Here is a 27,981-nt window from a genome sequence, read left to right on the forward strand (position 1 = left end):
GACTGGCGCGCGCGCGTGTCTGTGTGCGCGTGTGTAACAAAGTGCGTAATATTAAATGTCATTCGTATTACTTCACAACTGACCTTGACATGTTTTTTTCATAATAAATCACAATAATAAGCCTAAGGGAAAACCTTACATTTTTATCAATAATAGATTTAGCCGAGGTATTAATTAAATTTGGATAACAATAATATCAAGATTATCTCGTAGATATGTTGATACACGGTTTGTCAAGGTTTCACATCGTCTACCTTCAACCTTGTCCCAGGTCATGAACATATGTTGACTCTTATTTCGTTATCGTCTAAGTAGCGTCATTGATATATTTTGCCTGTAGCTTCATTTACCAGCGGAACTTTTGAGTATGCAGAGTCAAAACGGCCTAATCAAAGTGGTGGGAGGTGTGTAAGAGACAACACGTAAATGACACTTGCGACTGATTTAAACTATAAAGAATCGTTGAGTACTGCATAAGAGTCTCATTTTTATTTCGCCCTTACCACGTGTTGTTCATCCGGTGAAGCTATCGACAATCGAATTATGGCGAATACGAAAGAAATAACATTCATTCTCCTGATCCTGCTAAAACTATCAATCGCCAACGCATACAACAACCGTAAGTATATTTTATATATCTAAAGGTATTTTATATTTCATGTATTTGTACACTGACCAATTGGTATTTGCCAGAACGTATAATCAAATGCGAATCAGCTTTAAGTCACTTGAGGATTACAGGTACTTTCATTAATTTTGGATTAAAAGTATCCTATAAGCATTAAAAAAAAAAAAAAAAGAAAAAGAAAGAAAAAAAAGAAAAAAATTTTTTAATTAAAAGGAAGCCCAGAATTTCATACAGCCTTTGTTAGATTATTTCTATTCATCATAGATCCATAGTCAATGAAATTAATTAAAGCTATTATCCAAATCTCTTCTTTCATATGAATCGGCTTTGAGGAAGAAATTTCTTTATATGAAAAGTCGATCTGGAGAACAAATGGTTGATCTTTTAGTTGTAAAAATGAAAATGAAATATCTAGGAAATTATGGCTTTAAGTAAAGATCGCATCATCGGTGCGTAATATTATTTTTATTAATTTTAATGTTTTAACATCTCTTGCATTGAATAATTAGTATGATTAGAGATTGTTGCTCATTTTCCTACATTATACCGTATTGTATATTTTGGAGTATATATGTGGAAATCTTGCAGAGGTCCGCTGGCGAGTAATTAAAGGACGATAATTAGGACGGTAGCGAGTATGAGCTTCAGTTGTCACATAGTTACCGATGCTTACCATTAGCTTTTCGAGCCTTTCCAGCCCTTTCCCAACTTTTCCGACCACTGCTCGCGCGTTAGTTCATTTTCGCAATTCTGGAAATCTAGTGCTGCAATACCACAATTTTTTTTGCCAGTCAAGTAAATTTATCGTCTAGGATAATAAGCTCTATTACCCTATTTACAGGCTTACGCGGTGTCTACGCAACACCACGAACTCTATTTTCATTATATATATAAAATATATATATATATATATATATATATGCGTGCGCGCGCGCGCGCGCGCGCGTGTGTGTGTATAAACATATACGCACGCGACCACAGATACACATAAAACTGACGGCGATTATAACGATAATTATAGTCGCTTCGATAGAACGTTCTCTATTATCATTTATTTGTATTACAGATAATTAATTCATTATATTTTCAAGAAAAGAAATACATTCTGTAAAATTACTATAATATATATTTCATGTATAATAGAATTATGTGATTATATAGAATCTTTATAAGCATGTCTATTTAATAACAATTTTACTTAATTATGTAAATAAAGTATTATTAATTTCAATTCTGAAATATATTAATTAACGATAATACCTTGTATGTAAATTACATATGCAGCTTCAATTTATAATTGAAAATATTTTTAATCTAGCATGAATATAATATGAATTTTAATTATAAAAATGAAAATTCTATCCATATATTAATATCATTTTCCGATAATTCATTACATCAAAGACCACAATTTTATTAAATGTTCTTTGCTCATACGCAATTAATCAATGCTTCTGAAATATAGTTAAAATATATATATATTTAATGAAAATGATATTGTATAATAAAATTACAATGAAATTCTAAATGTTATTAACACGTTTGACTATAGTAACTCTAAGGTAATAAATACTTTTTTAAGGGCTGTATAAAAAAAAGTACATAAATATGTAATTTTTGTCTTAAAACTGGATATTTTATAATCGATTATTTGAATTAACGTTCAATTTATCGCACGAATTTGACAAAAAATTAAATTCAATGCAGATGTTATCTATTAGAATGATTTTCAAATTCATAAATATTCCGAAATGTACGGATGCAGCAGTTGTCGATGTAGTTTCATTAAACTTGTTATGTATTCGCGCCGATTTCAATTTAATGCACAAATTTGTATTCAAACATCAAATTATATAGATTATATAGTTAGATATAATATCAATATTTTTTTATCGGCAAGTTTAATACGGAAAATAAATTGAGCAGCCTAAATCCGAAAGTGCATTTAGAAAATGTACCATTTAACATTACAATTCAATTATTCGTAAAAATGAACATTTTTTTTCGAAAGTCCCAAGATCGCAAAGTGCTATTTTCACTTTATTCACCAGAATTATATTCATCAAGATTTAAAATTGTGCCAAAAACAGAATCTCCCAGCCAAGGATAAAGAGCCAGGGATAGAGTAAAAATTTTCACTTGGCCAGTAGCTTTCATTGCAGATTACTCGCGCTTTCATGACTGTGCTTACACACTACATGCATATACGACTTGCTCGCGCATCGAAATATATATCCAAATGAGAATGGCTCGCTGAAATATTCGCGAACCTAGGATTAACGAGCTCGTTATTATATTGCCGAGCGAACAGTGAGAATGTCATCGAGCAGCGACAGCGGCCCCGTTAATGGCGGATACTAAATTTGGTTTATTAACTTCCGGTTCGTCGGCGCGCGGGCGCACTTGCAGTTCTATCTCTCTGCATTAACTTCCGTTCAGTTTCGTATTCCGCCTCATTAAATCGACGTCTGTCGGAAACTAGAAGCCAGCAAATCGTTAAGCTTGCCTACATCACTACGCATCTTCTTCCCAGCCATATACGTTTTCCGTTTTTCTTTCGAAATGTCCCGAGTATACGCGACCATTGCTCCCGAGATTCATCTTTAATGTCAAAATATCTTAGCCATTGCAATTTTTCTTTTTTTTTTTCTTTTTTTTTTTCTTACTATTTACTTATATTCAGGCTTTTTATATATATAAAAAAATAAAAAATACAAAATATAATGAATAATAATTTTTACGCTTCATACTTATATATATATATATATATATATATATATATATATGGAAGAAAATCTAATATTATTTCATGAATTACCTTAATTTACAATTATTTTCACAGTTACTAAATATAAAATTATCCTTTTGTGTATATATATATATATATATATATATTTTTTCTATACTCGCGATACTTAGACACAGCGATAGATTTAAAATAAATAATTCATACATTTCCATTGGAAGTTCATCTTTAGACAGAATTCAATTGAAATTACATAAGAGTTAAACCGTTAAAAAAATATATGCGTAATATAAATGCGTAAGATCGTAGATTTTGGTGGTCAATGTATGCGAATGTATTATACTCACACGTGAATCGTAAGTAATATGATGAGCCCCGATGCGTAATAAATACCATAGAATACGAGAATCATGAACGATAGTAGAAAGTACTTAAAGAAATATTTCTCATTAGAAGTTAAGTATTCTTCGTATTAGTCATTATTGATAATGAAACGCCACTCTATCTTTTATTTATTAGGCTTGGCAGGCTTTATTCGATAATATGAACGGATATGAGCAAAAGTCTTAGGTATTGGCAAATTAGAGTCGCGTAATGTCGATATCAGATGCGAGGGGCGCCCGAGGCCAAGTTGATCGAACACTGTTCGGGTATTTGAGTAGCGAGATCTTACGGAAGGAGGAATTGCGTTTCGAGGTATTATCGCGGGCTGTATTCGACACTGCTTTTGACATCTCTATTACGCGTTTCCGAATAGAGGTGACTTGGAAATTCTATGGGCGCGCGGGCGCGAGGGGCCGGGCGAAAGCTAGAGGTCCAATTAATCAGCCGAGGCGTGAAACGAGGGATGCGAGCGCAAGTCGAGTACAATAGGATTGGGCTGACAGATCTCCGCGCACGCGATATCCATCCGATCAACCTGTTCGGGGGCATTAAATTTGCCCTCCAGCACTACCAATGACCTGGCTTCGTCTCTATATTTCGCTACCTCTATTCACTCCCAATCACACCCACGGCCTTACTCAAGCGCTTGCCTCCCAATCTCCCATTCTCCCTTCTTTTTTCACGGTCGTTCTCCGCTTGATGAAGATTTCAACTTGTCGCACCGCTCGATTTTACATACTTTTATTCGCATATTTTAGTTCTATCGTAATTTTTCTTACTTATCGTTATCAGCTTCACTCGCGATAATGACATTATAAAGATACTAACGTCTTCTCCTCTCATTTACATAAACGCATTTTTATATAATTAAAAGATGTTCTGTTTGAAAAATCATGGAAAGTGATATTGTTCGTTAGCTTGAGAACTTCTTAACGAAAGATAACGAACAATGCGACTCTTAAATGGAACATTTGTCTTGGAAATAATTTACTACGCGTAGATAAAATCCGAGAACGTTTAGTCTAAAAAAAGTCAAATCACTAGTAATTCATAGCGTATATATATATATATATATACATATATAATAACATTGAAATTTATTTTCAATAATTCGGATACGAACGTGCGTCATATCACATGTATTTTATAATAAAAATATATTATGTAAGCAACTTTAGATTACGAGTATAGGATAATAGAACCTACGAATACACGTAGATTGAGATAGATGTAAAATGAAAAGGCCAAAGGTATCCTAGATAATTACTGGAAAACAAAAGAATATGGCGAGGTGATGAGTTCATAGGGAAATCTTAGTAAAATTGAGATTCCCAAATTGCTTCTTCTAAGTAGCTAAATCCATTTATTAGCTATGGGCTTAGGGTGTTTCTAGTACGAGTCAATGTTGCAAATTTCTACAGTTGCCGTGCGCTCGAAGTTAGGCTCAAGTTTCAATAATGGCTTGGGCGAATCGATAACCCGTGGCAAGCCACATGCGCTGCTCCTCGTCTCTTTGTAAAAACAAGCTTTGAAATGGGGGTGAGGGGGTGAGGGTGTGAGGGGGTGAGGGGGGAGGAGGGCTCGTTAGAGCGATTTTTTTCTTTTGAGCCCTTCGCGCTGCTCGCAAATGTACGTAATCGCAATCTTCAACTGCGACCATTATCTACAAGCTGTGTCTCTGTTCGTTATTTATGGGCTGCATATCGCTGATATAATTAAGCCGATTAGTATCAGTGTTGGCCGCAGGAGCGATCAATCATACATTTCCAGAGAGAAAGACAGAAAAGAGGAGTCGCCGAATACAAGAGAACCTAATGCTCATCAAAGGCTGCAGTATATGGCTTCACGGAATTGGCGCACAACCGTCCTTTGATCAGTCGCGTACCTTTTATGCCACGTTTTCTGCCTGTAAATAATTAATGGGGACAGAGTATGATTCGATGCATTTATTTTGCCAAAGGCGTGCCGTCTACGCGTTAGATCTTTTCTTACATGAATATAATAAAAATTCACGCATTTCTGCATACATGGACTTTTTTTAATGTCAAAAGATAGAGTTTGCTTTTATATTTTATTTTATTTTATTTTTTTTTATTTTTTTTTTTTTTTTTTTTTTTTTTTTTTTTTTTCGACGTTGTTGAGCGAAATTTAAAAATTGCTATTTTGACGAAGAATGTATTATGAATAAAAACAGCTGTAAGAGCTTATTGATGAAGTACCTTTTTATTAAAGGTACATTATTCGTCATTAAATGAGATTTATAATTTGTCTATTTGTCTTGATATTGAGATCATTAGATATTATGTAACTCTCATCACCATAACCGTGATAATCATTGCTATTATCGGAGCAACTTCATTACTAATCCTCATAGACGATTATTACAAATGTAAGACTCACCATCAAATACATAATGAAAACTTTAAATTACAACTGTAACTGTCCACTTATCAAAAATTGCACGATGTATTAGTTTGATTATTAATGCATTAATATCAATATTATTAATTGATTTTATTATTTTATTATTAATTGATTATTTATTATTGATATTATTAATATCAACAATAGTTTCTATGCATTGATTATTGATAAAATTGTTCACTAAAATTTCACGAAATATTATAAAATTATATTAATATGATAAAATATTAGAATTACAACGGAATATGATTCCAATCTTCAACATTTTTACAACAAAACTATTAAATGTATAAGGTATAGAATTTTTATGGAGATTAAACAAAATAATTGCTAACATAACTTACTGGGAAATTTGATAAAATTCTTCTTGGCTTCGTAAGAATTTAATAAATTATACAATCGATTACGGAAGAATAAAAATCATTAACTTATAGAAAATATCATAAACATTTCGAATGTAAAGTGTTATTTATTCAGATGCGAGAAAGCAGTGATATCAATAGTTCGAAAATTTGTAATATGTAGAACGAATAATATGAAATATTTAGTATAAGCGAATAAAGAAAAGTCATAATTATACATAAATAATCGTTTTAGAACAAAAAAGTTTTATGTCGGCCTAACAAGGCAATTATCCTTATGAATTGAAAATAGAAGATGCAATCACTTTTACAATTATAACAATTTCCAAATTTATAAATTTATAAATAAAAATAAAAATATGTAAAATAAATATAGAGCCGAACATTTTATATAACTAAAATCATGGCAATATGAATTTAAATTAGTATTTATAAGGATTCGAGCGAGCATAATATTTAAAATATAAAATTTTGTAATACAATAAATTCAATTCGAATCACACTTTAATTGTAACTCAAAATAAATAATAATATAAATAAATAATAAATGATTGATATTAGAACAGCGGATATATTTATCTTCACGAAAGTAATCTATTAAATGTATGACAATCAATTATTTATAATTTAGCATACATACGTACTGCAGATTTTAGATTTTATAATGAAATTAGCGTTTAAATATCAACAAATAAAATAGCGCAAAGACATAATGGCAATTCAGTTGAATGAAGAGTACGAAATCCCAAAACAGAATCTCCAAGATTAATTTTTGAATGCTTTTACGGTAGTCTGCATTTTCTTCTTTTTTTTTTCATTTGACTTAAACATTTTACAAAAGCAAAATAAATAAAACAACTATAAAATAAATAATACACATCATATTTACGAAATATATTTATTACAACATGTAATTAACAATTAAAAACTAATATTACAAATGAATAAACACCCTATATTTTATGCGGCATTAATTATACAAACAATTCATTTCTGAATAATAAATAATGTATTTATGTTTTTTAATATAAATTTATTAAATTGTTAATCAATTATTCTCATACTCAAATTTACGGAAATTATGAGAAAATAGATAATTAATTGAACATAGAATTAAAAACTATTGTAATAATAATTGACATATTAAAAAATAGCAAATTATTGTAAAAAATTATTTCAAAATTTACAAGAACATATAGTAAGATAATATCTCCCCAAATTTACAATTTAATTTAATTTTTCCAATACCATATTAAATTTGCATATGAAAAATTAAATGGCTATTGCTTTTGAAACTTCATTTAATTTAGCGATAAATAATAATAATTGACTGGACAATACAAACATCAGAATAAAACTTACAGTATCAAATTTAACCTTACAGGTTTTAATAACAAAAAAAAAAAAAAAAATTTAATTAATATTTTTATATTTAATTTATTTAATTATATTATTATTAGAAATACATGGTAGTGTTATTTAAATTAAAATTATAGATTTTATTCAATTGTCATTGTAAATTTAAATTAAATAATTATGCGTTAAAAAAATTATTTCTATAGCTAATGCAAATATAATCCAAAGTATAAATGTTAAAAATAAAATTGATCGAATAATTTCATCTTTTTGTCAGAATGAGCATTTAAAAATTAAGGATGGAACAAAAATTCTAGAGAAATATGAATTTACAGGAAAATATTAGTTCTACATAACTATTCCAAACCAATCAAAATTTTTTATCGTCAAATTGTATGAAACCATCGGCTCTCTTTAAGCAGAAAAATGTAAAATTTATTGATAGAGCAAAAGGCAAAAAAATGCATCTCGTTTTCTTGAAGTTTCATAAATCTTTCGAATATCTGTCTTCTCATGCATGCGAACTATAATGAAGGCAAAAAAATAAAAATAAGTAAAATAAGAATACTAATGAAATGGAAATTATTATGTAATAATTTAGTGAAACTTTAAATTGGACAAGTTTGAGAGCATTGCGTGAGAAAATAATCACCATAGCAAGCCCAATCGATAACTTTATTTATAATATATGCATAAACACGCACACGCACAGACGCATTAAATACATTTTTATATAATGCACTCGTGCACAGGCGCACATACGCCCATGACATTATTATATAAGCATTATTTTATAATAATTATAATCCCGATATAAGAATATTCATGATAATGTAATTTTCAGAATCTTCATAAAACCACATGCAAAGCCTAAATAAATGAATTATTACTAGAAATTAGTACATCTCGTTCCACCTTGTCTTTTCACATTAAAAGAAAATTAATAGAGCTTTTAAGAAACTTATTTTACTTTACAGTAGCAAATATTTCATGCGGTCAACGTGACTCTGTCTTACGACAGTCTCGAATTGTTGGAGGTGAAAATGCCATTCCTCGGGAATTTCCTTGGCTAGTGAGCATTACACGTAAGGGAGGACACTTTTGTGGAGGTACGATACTGAATTCCAAATTTGTTCTTACCGCCGCCCATTGCTTCTGCTCGTAAGTATCATCGTAGCAATATTAAATAATTCGTATAATGAATATCGCACATTTCACTACGTCAAACTATGATTATTAATAAATCTTATTAACGTTCGAAATTCATGAATACATGACAGCATAGATAATGAATATTAAATTAATTGGTGCATTATTATAATAATATATAGCAACTTGATGTTTTTAAAAAGCATATATTCATTAAGTGTTCTGTAATATATATTATTTTAACGTTAATGAGCAATTAATAAATTCATGGAAAATCAATGAATTTGATACACTAGAAAAGTTGGAAGAAACAAAGGTTATCTCAAAATAAATAAAAATATGTGGTTTATGGTGTCAATTCCGGTATAACTTCCGCAAATGTATATTTAATGCAAATTTTTCTACCTCGAGTAGATAACACGATGATGCTAACAGGAACAAAGTTTTAGTTTTTGAGTTTAAGTTTAGTTTTTCTACAGTTTTACATAAATTTCAAATAATTACTAAAGATAAGCTTTAAGTCGTATAAAAGTTAATATTATCGGGGCCAAAATTCTATTTGGCCCGTCCAATCTCATTATAAAAATTTAGCAAAAGTCATAAGACAATTTTTTCATAAGACACTTTTGCTGAATTTTCATACATTTATCAAAGATATTTGACAAGTCACAAAAAATATAATATTCACGAAAGTTCGTAATCAATATTAATAATTGTTTTAACAAATTCTTAATTGGAAATAACTTAAATCTGTTTTATTATTGAATATTATTACTTCTAATACTAAATATAAATATACAAATTTTTAAATAATAAATTATAAATTTATGTTATTATTAATGTATTGAATGTTATATATATTTTTAATCTCGTGTCACAAATTATTAATTCCTTTCTAGTATCATATTAGAAATTACATTTTATATTTCATTTTTAATATATTTTTTTTAAATATATTTGAAGATCATTCAAAGTAGAGACTAGCGAACACAAAATGGATATTTCTGTGTATCTTAATCTATAGAACGGTAAATTAAAATCTCAGATAATAGACATTTGAATTTAATATATGCGATTCAATTGTTATGTAAATTAGAAGGATAATAAATATAAAATAATCATTTGCTATTTATAAATTCTTATTTTTACCGCTTTCATTTATTATGGAGTTTTTCGTTAAAATAAGGTTAAAATTCTTTTTAAAATTAATAGATATCCACTTTTTCAAAAATTTTATATTATTGTCAAGAATTGTAAATTAAAGAAGCAATGCTATTAAAAACGCTTAAATAATAATAATAATCCTTTAAAAGATATAGTTTTAGTTTCTAGTTATTAGTACCATATATCACAAACTTTTTCGAATATAATTTTCGATTGTTTACATAATAAGAGCTTTTATAGTAATAAATGCTTAACTCGTTTATATTTGCTACCTATTCTATTTATTAAGTATTAGTTATCTAATAAATATTTTATATAATAACTTTTTATAAATAAAATTCAACGATAAGAATTAAAATGCCTACAATGTTAAACTAAGCGTTATAATTAGTTTCTAAAAGCTTTTAAAAACATTAATCAAAGACATTTCATGAGGATTTAATTGACATTCTACAATGTTATCATACTCGCATACATATTTTATATTGTGTGAATATAATATTCAATCATTAATGAATTTATTATTTAAAAATTAAAAATACGTATTAAATACCATTTAAAATATATAATACTTTGTTATTATATTATATGCTCTGTATAATATTCTATACGATATATTATTATATTCTATAAAAAAATATTGTTATTATATCACAAGTTTTATCTAAATATTACACATTATTAGACAATATAATAACAGATTGTTTTAATTAATGCCGATCGACAGGACAATGTATTGTTTTATTATTATCTATTATATGAATTTGAATTCGAATTAAAAAATTAATCGATACATTGAAGAATAACCTTTATTGAAAACAAAAAAAAAAACGAAACAAAAACTGCCTAGGAATATTAGCTTCGTAGAACAATTCATCGAAGAAATGTTAACTTATTTACACTTTACAATCGAAATGTTTTTTTTTAAACTAATTATTAAACTAAACTAAAAAAAAAAAAAATGAAGAAAAAATATCATAATAGGTAGCACATTGCTAATATGATTATATTAGAATAAACATTTCTTATTCACAGAATAAATTGAAAATTATATAACTAATAAATGATTATCATTTACGAGTAATAAATTAAAATTACGAAATTTCGAAAAAATTTGAAAAATTTACCAATCATAAGCAATAATTTTAAGGAAGCCTAATACATAATAATTATTATTTATCGGTATTATTATTATTATTATTAAATATCAATTTGTAAGTATCAGTTTGAAAGAAAAGTTTCAAATAGAATATTAAAAATAACATATGCTTTAAAACTTTTAGTTTAATGCAGTTTAAAACGAATATAAGAGAATATATTTGGAGATTATTTTATAATAAAGAATTTATTCACTTTTTAATCCGACTATTAAAATATTATTTTACATTAGAAAATTTGAAAAGTAGAATTAATTAAAAAATTATATACTTTCAGGTGAATAAAATATTCCATTTGTATAAACTACGTAGGAACAAATTTACAGTCGTATTATCATTTTCATTATTAATGCTGAACTTTATAAAACATATGAAGTAATAGTAGATTGGATTAGTAACTAAATGAGTTACAGAAAAAATGTTGAGTAAAATTATCTCCATTACATATAATTTTATAGACATAAAACTTCTTTAACTGTATTATGGCGATTTATATAATTTTTCCCATTTTTTGCGATAATTACATTTTGTTCAGAATTTCTTTTATACGACTTGATACCTTTCAATGCTAAAGTTTTCCATTAAATTAGTATTTTGTTGATAAAATGAGTATTTAAATATATATTGAAATAATATCAAAAAGAGTTCTGGTAAAAACCTTGCGAGATCCATGTATTTTTACAATTTAAAAAGTCTTAAAAAGTATTTTATAAAATACTTTGATACTGGCAAAAAAAAAAAAAATAAATAAATGAATAAATAAATAAGCCTATATATAAACTATTTATTCGTTTATTGATTGTAAAAATACTTATCTTGTGTTATTACATGTATAAATCGACTAAGCCATTTAAGACGAATTTTATATATTATTATCCACATAGAAAATGCTATTTCTTAAATATACTTACTGATAAATAACTTCGAAAGCAATAATAAACTTTATTTCTAGTGTAAACATCGTATACACTTTACCCCCATACATCATCTTTAACAGCTAAAAACGTTCATAAATAATAAAATTATGATTAACCATTAACCTGAATATAGCCGTAAACTGACATGAGGAATGAATAATGAAAAATGAATTTATAAGCCCACCGGACATTGAAAGGGGGTAAGTTAGTAGAAGATAGGTAGCAACAACGATAGAATAGATTATTGGAAGTTTCGCATCGCTGGCTGTACATAAGTAACGATATCATGAAGCTGCGGAATGTACCGCGAGCGCATAATTTTGTATCAATGACGCAGCCAAGTTTACATTGTCCCCCGACCGAAAGCGTACCATGGACGGTCGTCGGCTCGGACTTTGCTCTCTCTCTCTCTCTCTCTCTCTCTCTCTCTTTCTCTTTAAACGAATTCGTCCAGCCATGTGCGCGCATTTACACATCCCCGAATTTATGTACAAAACATAGATAGATATATGAAATACGCAAAACTAATAATATTATCTAAATATTTATTCTAGAATTTTTTATATCATTACATATTTAAAAAATATTCTATTTACATTTATGTTATATTACATATAAAGTAATAAGCATAAGCTCATTATATATATATATATATATATATATATATATATATATATATATATATATATATATATATTTTTTATAAATGTGAGATATATATATATTTTATGTAAATGTGATAAATATATAATTCAAGTATGAAATTTTACTATACTTTTTTGAAGTTTTATAATACTCAGTTATTAATCAGTATTTTAATATTTAATCATAAATAAATTTAATTCTAATAAAGGTAAATATACTTCGAATTTTATTAAATTTAAAACAACAACGCGTGTATTGTATGAATGAATTTATTATTTTAAAAAGAATATGCTCTTGTGGAAGAAATTTCCGTGAAATTTTATTATTGATTAACGCACGACAAATGATGACATCACAACATTCTTAACAAGTACACACATGGAAACCGAGAGTAGGACTTACTTTCGGACATAATTCAATAAATAATTATTTCAATTCAATTACTGTCGGACGAACAACAAAGCACCGGTAATATTTATAAGCAATAATTTATTTTAACAAATGCAATTATCGACCTTTCTAAATTTATATTTTCGTTATATATATTATATATGTATGCATCAATTCATATCTTAGGCATTCAAAATATTAAGCATATAATTTTTCTATGTATGTCCATTATCATTTGTACGTATAAGATATTCAATAATAATTATTTTTGGAAAATTTGAAAAAAATATCTTTTAACCAAAACTATTCAAATATAAACGAGAGAGTTATAGATTTGAGAAAGAAAGAGATAGAGATAGATAGAGAGAGAGAGAGAGAGAGAGAGAGAGACTGGGTTAATTATTATTATTATTATTATTATTATTATTATTATTAGTAGTAGTAGTACTAGTAGTATTATTATTGTTGTTGTTGTTGTTGTTATTATTATTATTATTATTACTATTATTATTATTAAACTCTTTAAAAATATAACGACAATGAGAATATTTTCCATCTTGATAATGGTTATAGTCTATTGGGAAACTGTTTTTCCATAGTGTTAATATAATTTCTAGCGTAATATATATATAGTTTTCAATACTTAGATTATTAATAAAATGTAAAATAAGTCAAATCAATTACGAGATTCTTTTTTTTATTTAAAAAATAAATATGCTCTTGGTGAATTTATTATAAAATATAAAATCGAAAAGTTGAAAACTTGTTTAAAATTAGCAATGGTACGTGAATTTTATGAATAAACCATTGCAGTAAAATTAATATCAAAAAGGTAGAGTTCCAGTTATAGGAAAAAATTTTTTAAATTAAAAGACTTAAACGCGATAGCAAATCATTGGAAAAAATAATATAAAACGAACAAGAAATTGAGTATGATCGATTATTTTACACGAACTGTACATTATATGGATAAGTAGTGAACAAGGCTTTACATCACCAAACACCAACTCAAATACCAATTTAACTAAAATACTTCAAAACCATTGGAAATAAAAGAGACGAAAAATACATTTATCTCACACAATAATGCATAAAATAGTATACAAAAATACCCATACATATTGTTTAATTCAATAAATTTAAACGATTAGACGATTAGAGAAAGGGTTTTTTTTTTTTTTTTTTTTAATTTGTTAATTTGTTCAACAGATTCTTTCATATAATAAAAATAATACTTCAGAGCATTATCGAACAGGCATTTTTAATTATCAGCCAATCAAGCGGATATATAAAACAGAGGAAGGAATAAAAAAAAAATTATTACTTCTTACGGCAAAACTGTATATTAATTATCTTGATAATAGCGAAAGCACATTATACCGATCGTGAAATTTTAATAAATTCAATAGAATACGCACGGAATTATTCCAGCGCAATCGTACGCCTTTCATTACTTGCAACTTATTTATTAGTAGTGCTCAATGATTGTTCCGGTGAAACGATGAAAAGCTTATACGACTCTGGGACTGGAATCGTTGCGTATATCCGCGCTCCATCATCATCTAAACTTGACATACCGACAATATGCGTTACAACTCGAGCGCGTCCGCGACATGTGAAATTTCTCGTCAATTGGAAATTTTGGTAATCTCTCTAATTTTCTCCGAATTCCAGCCATTTCTAATACCCCATTCGGAGTTACCCTTATAGCTGGACACTTGAATGTCGCATAGATTTACTAAGTCTCAAAATACCTTGGATTCATTATTAAACTAGTTATCATTTTGTTGTTAAACTTTCCCCACAAAATTTCTTCTACAGCGAAACATAAAAACATAATTATCGTTCTTTTATGGTGGTCGTGAAATTTTATAATTTCAGAAGAGAGCATCGCGTGATAAAAAAGTAACTATTTGCTTAAATACCGACGCGTGTTTGGCAAATCGTTATTCCTGCACTCGACTATTCGGCATTTCGTTACTTATTCACAAATTTTCACAAATAAGTTGATTAATTTAAATGTATTTTGAAATAATACAATAACGAGGAGATATTAATTAGGGTATGGGAGCACTTAATCGCCCGTATAATTAAATCATACGTATTTCAAAGTCAGTTGATACTTATAAAATAAAAATAAAACAAAATTAAACAAAAACAAGACAAAAACAAAAGAGAAAGAAAAACAAAAATGAAGAGAAATGAATGTAGGATCGTTGAACCGTGGACGTAACAATAAGTATTCGCGTAGTCTTGAAAAAGTATCGCGAATGACTTACGGAGCGAGCAATTCCTCGTTAACCACCATGTTTGCCCCAATGATTAATCTCCTCGCGATGTACGTTAGCTTCGTATGATTAAATGTGCCCTCGTGAGAGCGAGATTTAGTAGAAGGAAAGCGAGAGCAAAGTGGATATTGTATGACGTGCAACAGAAACCTGAACTGTGCATAACACAGTTCTCCTCTAGATTTTCTTGCATCGTTCGCTTATTGCGACCGCAGCTGCTCTCAAGGTTACGATTAGCTCGTTAATTGTCGTCTTTCATCATTTATTTTTGCTTCTTAACGCAAGGCATTCTAGTCTTACATAATTATCTATAACTATCTGCCGATAAATTAATATTTTTCATAAAGAGGAGAGTGGGTGTTGACGACTAGAATTTCACTCGTTTGCTGGATTATTACGGCATTTTTACCATCAATGCAATAACGAATCATGCGTTAGTTGACAATTAAATAATTAGTTGAAAATCGAATTGAAAATTCAAGGAATATTGAAATTTTGTAAACTCGATTACCTTTGCGTATGAAGAATATGTTTAGTCATTAAAAATTTTCACCGACGGAATTTTTATAATAATCATTATAATCAATTACCCCATTTCCAATAAATTCTTTTAAAATCAACAATGCAGATTCGTTAAAGCACTGAGAAAATAAAATAGAATGAAATAAAATAACATTTAATTAAAATAAAATAAATAAATAATTTTCAAGCGAATATTCGAACTTTATTTTAATTGGAAATTAATTTTCATTTAATATATAAAATACGCAGTTAATGAGAATAGCTGCGACCGATCAACATTAACATTATTCCATTGGATCCTATACTAGATAATACATAGTGGAATTGTAAATGAATAGCAAAGCGCATGAGACCATTAGGTAGGTTGGGGGAGCTTATAAACGGGGCTAATAGTGCTGTAGGGTTTGGTTGAAACGGTCAAAAAGAAAAAGAGAGAGAGAGAGAGAGAGAAATGAGAAGGAGCGAAGGGAATATTTACGAACATTAAACAATTTTAATTTCAAGTAAATTTGAGAAATTTGCATGGCTGGACATATTATCGTCTCTCTAGTTCAGTTCCTTGTCTTGAGAAAGCCTCATTTCCAGCAGGTGAAAAGTGTATACGAGGCTCGGTTACGCCAACAAGAGTATAGCTTAATTTTGTAAAAGTACAAAATCTCTCTCAGATTGGTTGTGCTTGATATCTTCCCTCTACCGGTATTCCTCCCCTCTAACAGTTAAAGAATAAGGTAAATGCGCGAAAAGACGTAGGATTGTATAATTTTGTTAATTATTCAGCTGGGGAGGGTCGACGAATTAATCGAAGCCGCAGAGCATCATTCAAAGACTCATTTAAGACTCCGCACGGACACACCGATTTTCACTCGGGCAGCCTCGATGAAATAATTGTCTCCGCACAGGGAGATGCAGTCACTTTTTTCATCATTTCTTCTTTTTTTTTTTTCTTCTTTTTTGACCAAGCCAGGATGCACTGTTAAACGGAAATGAATGGGTGAGAGGTGGTCGAGATACTAGAGAGGACGAAGGGAGTGTAGGCGAGAATTTAACTTTCGCATTAATTACTCAACGAGTTCTTCCTCTTGGCCGCTTTGTCGATTCCCGCACGTTTTCAACCTCCCAGTTGACTCTTTACATATACCTACCTCTTAACTCTTAAAATCTTTTTAATATAAAAATCTCGTTACTTGAAAGCTTTTGCTCGGGGCTATTTAAATTAAGTATTTTTTTTTTCTTACTCTTTCTCCTATTCTCTCCTAGTTGATGCGTTGTTAAAGGAGTTAAAGAAAGTGGAAGGTGAAATTGTTTTTCTGAAATAATATTTTGAAAGCATGTTATACAAAACCATTAGTTGCATGTATATGTACGCATATATATATATATATATATATATATATATATATATATATATGAGATATTTACTCGTTGATTTCGAAGTATGACGAGGTATAAGTCTATAATCTTAATATTAAAATATAAAAATGTCAATTAATAATTGAGTACTGGTATAATTATCATTTATGACCAGCCTCGTTATTTCGATTTTTTTCTTCTTCTACGTATTACTTTGTAATACAATTTTATAAATATAAATTGAAAACTTACTTTGTATAAACTATATAATTAACAAATACAATATTTAACGTTAATCAAATGAGAAGTATCGATGTGACGTTATCTTAGCAATGAAATAGCATTGAAGACTACGTTTTGATGGATCCACTGCCTTAATTTACTTATATCGAATTATTGATAATCATCTTTCTGTTGTTCTATTGGTTCTATTACAAGCACGAAGTTTCGTTTAAAAGTGGCACTATTAGTGGACGTTAGTGGATAACTCAATTGGAGAATGGAAAAGAGAATAAAAAAAAAAAAAAAAAACTAAAAAGTAGAGATTAAATTGCTAACTTTTTTGATTAATTTGTAATGATTTTAGATGTCAGGATAAGCCAATAGTGAGTACGATCTCAAAGGTCCGGAGTTGCCGGCCGCCATTACCGAGAGGGTCAAGAGCATAATCGTACACCCGGATTTCGAATGCGGCAGGTGGACCAGCGACATAGCCCTACTCGAGTTGAGCACCCCGGTCGAGTGGTCCGAGAGCGTAAAGCCGGCCTGCCTACCCCCGAAGCATGGTAGCACCGACTACACCTTCTTCACTGGCAAGAACGCGATTGCGGCCGGCTGGGGTTGGCTAGGCGAAGATAAGTCCGTCTGTGAGTGTGACCTCTACTTATATCGCCTTTTTGCCAAATGAACGCGCCACTCGTCTAATACCATTACATACTCCTTACTCTCTTCATTAAATACAAGGGATTTTTTAAGGTAATTAATTCTATCATTCTACTTACAACCCTATTATAACTTATACTTTAGTAATAATAATAATAATAATAATAATAATAATAATAATAATAATATAATATGTAATAATATGTAATAATAATATGTAATAATATTGATAATGAGGACGATGATAATGATAATAATACTTAATTAAATTCTTAATACCAATTATTATCGATGAATTCGTACATCTCAATGCAACGTATACAAAAGTCTGCACTCACACCATTACCCATTCCGAGTTTTTATCAATTAATGAATTAATTATATTATTAATTTATTATTTTAACTTTTAAATTTCTTCGCAGTACTTTTTAGTCTTTGCCTGAAATGCGTAAATTCGGTACTCATAATTATCACACTATGTACATGAAAATTCAAGCGCTTAAGTAATTTAAAATTAATTTCCATACAAATTCTAATTATTTATTTTATTTAATTTTTGGCACAATAAATATTGTAAATTCAAAAATTACGTTGTACAAGCCGATGTTGTTTTAACCAGCATAAACAAATATGTAATAATTTTAATGAAAAACCGAATGTTCAATATTGTGAGTTCAATGTTACATTGAATTGAATATTAAATGTTAATTAATGTTTTATCTTGAATATACACTAATAAAATTGTCACCTTACTTTTACATAGAGCTTTCAATATTCTTTATATTAGGGCCTATAAAAAGATGAACTATTACAGAAAAGAAAGGCTTATCATTGATATAAATATCATGATGTGATATAGAAAATCCTTTTGTACTTTTAGATAATTTTTTTCATCAAACAATACAAATGTATGTAATTTTACTTTTAGATCAAAAAGCCAGCATTTTACAAAAAGTTGGGGTTAACATAATTGAAGACGAAGTATGCAGCCAATGGTACGCTAGTCAAGGAAAGTCATTTCGCGTAAAATACGGACAAATGTGTGCTGGTCATGAGAATGGTGGCCATGATGCTTGTGCGGTAATATTCAATATTATGTTTTATATCCGAGGCAAGGAAGTCTTTATAAAAAAATAATTACTCGTCAGCCTCTTAAAAATCTATCTTGAGTCCTATTATCCTTAAGCCATTTTAATGATTGCTGGCATTTATGGCATTCTTACATTCTCTTAAATTACTATTTTATCATGTGAGTTAAGTGCGTAATGTATGATGATTTAATTATTAATTGAACGAGAATATTTTATTATAAACGACATGCAATTAATTTTCATATTATACAAAATTGTTCTGCTCTATCTTCGCACTTCTTTGAATTCTTATTGCAATTTGAACGAATATATCTAATTTTAATTAATAATATAATCCTATACAAATATTGCCCACTTATTTTACTTGTTACATACAATATATCAAACCTGTCTTGAATATCTTAAAATTATTAGACAATATTCTGAAATTATAATTAATTCAATTACCAAGAATATTTCTTAAATTGTTAACAAAGCGTAGTATTATGATTTGACATTCAATGCCGACTACATATATTTTAGGTATTGTGTTTGTTAATAATTTTCTACTACTATTTTGTCTAAGAAGTTAAAAACTTTTGAATAATATAAAGTTCTATTTAAAGATTTCATGATGTATTTTAAATGAAATATTCTAAATATATATTTAATGTATTTAAAATCTATTCGACTTCATTACTACTATTATTATTATTATTATTATTATTATTATTATTATTATTATTATTATTATTATTATTATTATTATTATTATTATTATTATTATTATTTTCATTTGAGTGAAATTTCGAAGGTGCTTTTCTGGGATATCGTGCTACTTATTTTACTATCGCTACTCATTAAAAAAAAATTTTATTACAATATCTGCGTGAGACAAGTAAATATCAGCGAATTAATTATTTTATTTAGTAACTTTTGTAACAGTATCCTGAGATTTTAATACTTTGTCGAAAATTAAAAATAAGAATAATATTTATTTCGAATATGCGATATATCGAATTTCCTCTTTTATTTGTAGTTATTTATCAAATTGTACTTATGCTTTTTTTTATAATTATTTCATAGATGCATAGAACTACAAAATTTCAACGTAATAAGTTAAAATTTGCCTTTGTCGATTGTTAACTTCATAATTTCCCTCTTTTCACTTTAAGTTAAAATTTTCTAACTACTAACTTTAATAATTCTAATAAACAATGTGAGCATTATTTGTATATTCTACTTTAGATAAATTTATTTAATTTATATAGCACTACTATTTACTAAATTAGATTGACGTATTGTTTGAATATCCAAAAGACTTGACTAATTGACTGAGTTTTAAAAAGTCAGTAGTTGTGCAATCCGTTGTGTAACGATTTCGATTAATAATTTCTCAAATTATATTTCAAACATCTTTTAAAAGCGCAACAGATAACTCGCATAATTAAAGAAATCCAATAATACATAATTATATATTATTAAATATGAAGTTAATTATCTTCTGTTATATTGATATACTGATTGACTACGTCTGTTATATTTTTAAACAGATTAAATTAATAATCGGATTATATTAAGAGATAATGATAGGCAAGGTAACAGAAGCAAATTTATAAGTTAAAAAACATTCTCTTATTCATTTACACGAGAAGTCACGTAATATATCGTCAGTTATTTAATCATTTTTACTTAAAAAATGAAATATCGTCATATTTGTACATCTATGTATAATTTCATATTAAAATTAAACTGAAATATATTCATTCATGGATACGCATATATATATATATATATAATAAGTTAGGCATGAAAACTCTTAAAATGAAAAGTAAAAGTAAAGTCTATAAATAAACAATTGATTAATGTGTACTTAATACATACGGGCATTTCAAAAGTGATAAAAAAAAATTTTAATTAACATACATTGAGGACATTGTTTATGAATTCAATAGATGGATAGAAATTTGGTATGTTATTAATACTATTATATCGAAGGTTTCGAAGTTATCTAGAAAAATATATATGTTAACGTGGAAGGACGAAATTTTATCCTTCAATAAGCTTTTATGATCGATTTGAATTTAGTAATAGTAATTACATAATAAATACAATATGCTTATTCATGTATGTAAATGCATAATAAAAAAAATTGTATTATAAAATATACTCCATTGCATGGGTAAATTAATTTTTCTATTAATTCTCATGTTAAATTATTATTAATTTAGCTCTATTGATTAATTTAAATTGATAATTTTTTAATATTTCGTATTTATTTGTTAATGATTGAATTAACACTTATCAACACGTTTGTTTGTTACAGGCTGATAGTGGTGGTCCACTAATGTTTTCTAGCAAAAATAAGAATACAATGGTTATTGGAATTGTCTCTTCGGGCATTGGTTGTGCGAGGAAACGACTGCCAGGAATTTACACGCGAGTATCGGAATTCATTCCTTGGATTATCGAAAATACGCGAATTTAAATTTTAGTTACGTACAAATTCATGCATTCCCATTTACCGTTCTTTTTTTAATTTATTTTATTAAGTTTTTCATTATATCATAATTTTTCGTAACAGATTAGAATATAATTAATTTTGTTAAATTAAAAAGATTATTAATTTAATTACGTTATTTATAAATGAGAAACAAAAAGTAGTTTTCAGTATAATCGATCTATTATCTCGATGACATTTAAAACAACTTTGTATATTTTAAAATATTCAATAAGTTGATGAATCTAGTTGGTAATGGAACAGTGCATCGATCAAAATTATGTTGAAAAATATTTAATCATTATTATAACACATATATATATTTAAATTGAATAATTGTATAGCTAGTGCAGCTATTTACAATTATGAACGTACTACTTTGTACAAATGTTTAGGTGCGTTGTTATTAATAGTAAATAATTTAACAAATATAAGCATAGACTGTGATGAATAATAACAATATTGTACATCTTACATTAATGCTTTCATTTACTAATACTAATCGTATGCTTTTAAATATATTTTCACATGCTTATTTTCAAATAATGTATTTTATCAAATGACAAAATGTCGGATATGAGAAAAACCAAAAAAATTCGATTATTTTGTAATATATCTCTCTTTTCTTTTCTTTTATTAAAATTCAGACATAAAAATATTATCAATATAGTTAATACTACGATAAAAAATAATTATTTTATGTACATGTAATAAAAGATAGGAAAAGTACAATGCACTATTTATAACAATATATTGAATAATATTACATATACTCTATTACATTTATATAATTGTATAAGTGAATCTAAGCTTATCGAAAAACTATAATTAACATAATGAAAAAGTAGAAAGAAATTTGAAAACCTACTTGACAACCGATGTTTAAAATGATTTAAGAAAAGCGACGTCATTGAGTAAATTTTAAAAATTGTACGCTTATAATTTTCATTATTTTAGATGTATTCGTTTTTTTTTTCAAAATGCAAAATTATGCATTTGTGTAATTTATTGTAAATAAAGATAGAAATATATTTTAAGGGCTTAATATAATTTTATTAAAGTTGAAAAACCCCTTTAACAATAATGATATCTTCATTTTCAAGTGTGATCGTTTCAAAATTTAGAAACGTCTAAATTGCGAACATTTAGTCTTTCATTAATATTATTAAGATATATCTTAATTGATTTGATATTTTTAAGAAATTAAATATCTCGATTGTCGTAAATAAGTATTTAGTACTCTAAAGGTAAAGAAAATCAATCGCAATTATAAAAAAGAATTATTGTAATTTAAAAGGATGTACTTGCTACATATTCAAATATTTATGAATCTTTACAATGCAAAAATATTCATTAAGTCATTTCAAAATTCTAAATGATTTTATATGTAAATCATTATTTTTAGTTATTAGAGTAGGAAAATTTAATGATCCTGAATCATATTAAATAATTCCTTAAATTAAATAATCCGAAATTAAGCTCAAAAGTGCAGTACTTTGCTGTACTTACTCTAAATTGTTCTATTTTTCCCGGACAAATACGATATTTCTATTCTTCTACTATAAAGTTCGATAGTTCGTATATCGCAAAATCTCGACACGTTTTATCAACTAATTGATCAGTGCTATCTCACCTATATGGAACAGTTTAACGAGGATGCTGATCTCACTCTTCCTCTTCCTCTTCCTCTTCCTCTTACTCTCTCTCTCTCTCTCTCTCTCTCTCTCTCTCTCTCTCTCTTCCACCCACTATCACTCCTTCGTTGAAAGACAAAGACCAATGCTATTACAGTAGCATGCGTTAACACTGCTACTATAGCTGCAGCGTATAAATTTTGCCGCTACTTTATAGCCAAACCCAATGACAGTTAATTGCACGGGCAACCTTGCTGTTAACTTGGTCCCATGAGCTGCATAAACCTTGATAGTATTTACGCATACCTACTTGCACTATGCAATAACAATAACGAGATTGCGTGTAAACTATGATCCATTTATTTTACTTCATGGCTTATTGCGTACATTTTTTTTTTCTGCACAAGTGTATGAAACATTATCTTTAAATTTGTTAAATTATAAAGATTTTAATATTTCTTAATTAATCTTAATTATTTTTTAATTGACTTATAAAAATTATATATTATTTAGTGATGAATCCTCTGATTATTTATATTCTACTTACTATTGAATGATGACAATATACAATTAACATTTATCTTATAATATATCACTAACATAAAATTAAATACGTCTACGTTTTCTTGGTCGAGGTGGATTCCATGATACATGAGTATTGTCCGTAATTGAAATAATTTTTGTGCCACCTAGTTGAAGGCCTTTTATCGCAGCCTACGTAAATCAAATTTCTAATAATTATTAAAGTCTTAAATTATTTCATAATCTAGTATTAATACACCTTACCAATCTGCCAGGTCCGATTCCTTGAACTCTTAATTTTGCTGTTTCAATACCTAACCGAAGCGCCTCCTGAAATTAACATTTTTTTATTAATAAACGCTTTTAAAAATAATTACCTAATAATTATCTATTCTTCTTTACTATAAATTACACACCTGACTTATTTCTATAGCAGTTGTTTGAGCAGCGATATTAGTTCCTTTCTTTGCATTTTTAAAGCCTTCCGTTCCGCAGGATTTCAATATAAGCACCTTACCTAGTAGAAAATTTTAATTTTATAACTAATACTATTCATATTAAAAGCTATGCTCTATATATTATATTGTATGTAGAAATATTGTTTATTGTAGAATTATGATATAATTTAATATAAATAGGCAAAATTGGCCATAAATAGAAAAATCAAGATTTTTAAAAGCAAAAATTATTTATTCAAAATTAATTATGAATTTATGTTATTAAGCCAAAGAGTAAAAAATATTTATATGCTATTATATACATATATATTTTTTTACTCAATATTATACTATTCAAAATTGTATGGATTATATATTTGTTATACGTTTATATTCATTATGTAGATCTTTAAAACAAATATATTAAATTTAAATAAAATTGATTTCAAGTTATTTAAATTCAATTAATTATACTTACACATACGTTGACATTACAATAAATAAAAACTCACCTTTAGAGTCTGTCATTGATATAATTGTATTATTTTTACATGCTTTTATATTAAATATATGTAAATTTTTATACAAAATTCCATTAAATAAAAGATTTGGAGTATATTGATTTGGGAATCTCTCATTTCTAAAAAATAAACAATTTATGATTTTATATATATATATATATATATATTTTTTTTTTTTCTTTTTTTTTTTTGCTGTAAAAAAGTATTTAGTAACAGACTTACGGTTTTAAATTATTAACAATAGATTCACTATTTTCACCTTCTACTATTATTTGATCAGCAGTTCTCAATGCTCTTAATGATCTTGCACCTTTGATTTTAAGAGCATCAAGCGTAGAGGTTAAGTGTAACATTCTTGAAAGAATTCCATTTCTAGATGTTGTATTTCCAAATGTATCGGTCTGGATAGTAATTTGTTTTAATAAATTCAAAGCCGAACGCAACATTTTACTGAAACTATTACATTAACCGTTTATTTGATGATATTAAATAATCATTTTGTAGAAGAAATTATTTTCATGTATACATAGCCCTCTGCCAGACGTCGGCTAAACTAAATATATTTATGCGATTTTATCAACATTGGGAAATTTGTTTACTAATACATGGCATATAATGGAACCAGAGATATCTCATGCCGATAATTCTAACATATATTCATTATAAATACAAGATATTCTCTGCTCCGACTTTATCACTTTTGAATTCCGTATACTCCTGCTATCAAACTACTGTAATTGTCTCGATCTACGCAAATTCTCCATGTACCGCTTATATACTTTTTTAAGGAATAAAAATAACGATATACAGCAATTATTTTCCCACGCTCATACACTCATACTCGCCAATGCACTATTGAATTTTATGCATTTACACGATCTGCAAGTCGCTGACAATTAAAATTACTCTACAGTGATTGAATTTTCCCCTCCACCAATCAATGACTCCGCAATCATTATCGATGTAATTAGTGTATATATATATATATATATATACGTTCATATGCATATGGCTTTATATACTACTAACAGTAAAATCCTTTAATATAATAATATAATACATATAATAATAGTGATATTGCCAATAATGTTAATATAACGAAATATCAAAGGCCTTATCTTACATTGTCAAACTGACAAATTATTTTATTACGTTTACTTTCTCAAGATGTTGCTTTTTATCCATAATGCTATAGTCAACTGGAGCCATAATTAGTTATAACATATTAAATGTAAAAATCCGAGGAATTAACAATTGTTTTGATAGGGTCTTAGTACAGTGTATTATAATTTATGTACAAATTTTATTCATTTGCGGTAAATTGTACAGCGATCCCAAAAATAATAAAACCTGATTTTAATACCGCCATTCCCTTTCGTCATAGTGCTACAAAAAAGGTAAATAGGATATAACTCTACTTATTTTCCATAGTAAAATATATTCTCAATATTCAGACACACTTTAACAGTGCCATAGCTTTTAAATGAATTTTTCCCAGATTCACCTATATTATGAAATTACTTCATTCCCATTGAGCATTTCCTAATTCAAGGTAAATAATTATAAAGTATATTTTGAAAGTAATTTCAATTGCATAAAGTAAATCGTTCGTCTGTCCGACTAAAATAAGGGTTAGTTTGAACTTTATTCCTTCACAACCACTTCCCTACTAGTCGCCTTTCGCTTTTAGAAGCTTTCTCTTCTCTCCCTGCTCATTGTGTATAAATTAACGAACGGTAGTTTGAAACTTGCTTCAACCACGGAAACTGACTTTACGCTGCGTTAGTAATTCAGTATTCCTCAACTTTCTATAGAATTAATCTACTTGGAACGAGATTACATGCTTTTATGAAACTTCTTCAACCGCAACAACATTCGCTCTTAGGCTTCGATGATTTGCCGCTCTCAGATCGAAGACAACATAAAGAAATACTTCGAGAATCGACTTTGAGCAATGAATGAAAATGTAAATGACAATAAGAAGGTGAAAGGAGCCAAATAAGAGCCAACCATTATTATGTGATTTTTCAATGTTAAAATACATGTGGACACGAACTAGTCAGACTTAAATATATAGGCCATAGAGCAGAAGGGGAAAATTGATGTCAACAATGAATAGAAGAAATGCAAAAAGAGAATTGATGTACAATCACTAGTGGTAAAAGTCAACTTAGAAAGTAAAATAAGCAACTCTTAATTATGCAAATCTAATTCTAGCATAGTACATTTCACTACTATTCCTGACCACACATTTTATAACATGTACATTTGTATTTTTTACCAGTATTATCATTTAAGTCAATATACTATTTATTATATAAATAGTCTTTTATGTTGTATGCATTTTAAATCATTAAATTTGCGTTTTCATATTTCTGAATTGTACAAACGGATAATTTATAAGTCTAATTTTCATTATTATATTTCATTATATAAAATTCACTTAAACTTTTGATTGATATTTTTTTTTTTTATAATATTTAAATATTTTATATTACAATTGCCTATTTAATTTATAAATTTTATAAGAAAGAAATTTGATTTATTACATTGTTTCAAAATAAATTTAAGGTGTAAAATATAAACAGTATATATACACATATATACTTCTATATACACATATATATATATATATATATATATATATATATATATATATATATATATATATATATATATTGTAAATATTGTAAATATTGTATAACCAAGAATAGCAGTAAAAAAAATTTTTGTTACATTTCATCTTCACAACATAATAAAACATATTAATATATTAATGTCTGAATTGGGAAAAAAATTAATTCTTAAAACACATAAATTATATAATGCTAATTGATATTAAAGTTTATCTTTAAAGAACTAATTTACTATTTGACAATTTATTCATTCTTTTAAAATATGAATTTTTTTTTTTTTTTTTTTTTTTTTTTTTA

General features: G+C 27.6%; 2 protein-coding genes across 2 annotated transcripts; one reads left to right on the plus strand and one right to left on the minus strand.

The window, feature by feature from the left end:
• Positions 1-543: 543 nt before the first annotated feature.
• Positions 544-21,958, plus strand: LOC105359550 (serine proteinase stubble). The gene is made up of 4 exons (XM_011496164.1): positions 544-619; positions 18,082-18,354; positions 19,293-19,444; positions 21,761-21,958. The coding sequence occupies exons 1-4, from the start codon at positions 544-546 to the stop codon at positions 21,920-21,922; spliced, it is 663 nt and encodes a 220-aa protein (XP_011494466.1). The 3' UTR covers positions 21,923-21,958.
• Positions 21,959-24,116: 2,158 nt separating this feature from the next.
• mRpS11 (mitochondrial ribosomal protein S11) lies at positions 24,117-24,611 on the minus strand (the record flags this gene model as incomplete). The annotated part of the gene is made up of 3 exons (XM_011496165.1): positions 24,117-24,282; positions 24,355-24,420; positions 24,507-24,611. Coding segments are annotated over 3 exons (279 nt in total), but the record flags the coding sequence as incomplete, so codon positions are not given.
• Between the last annotated feature and the right edge of the window lie 3,370 nt (positions 24,612-27,981).

Source organism: Ceratosolen solmsi, unplaced genomic scaffold, assembly GCF_000503995.2.
Source record: "Ceratosolen solmsi marchali unplaced genomic scaffold, CerSol_1.0 scaffold11, whole genome shotgun sequence".
NCBI classification, from domain to species: domain Eukaryota; kingdom Metazoa; phylum Arthropoda; class Insecta; order Hymenoptera; family Agaonidae; genus Ceratosolen; species Ceratosolen solmsi.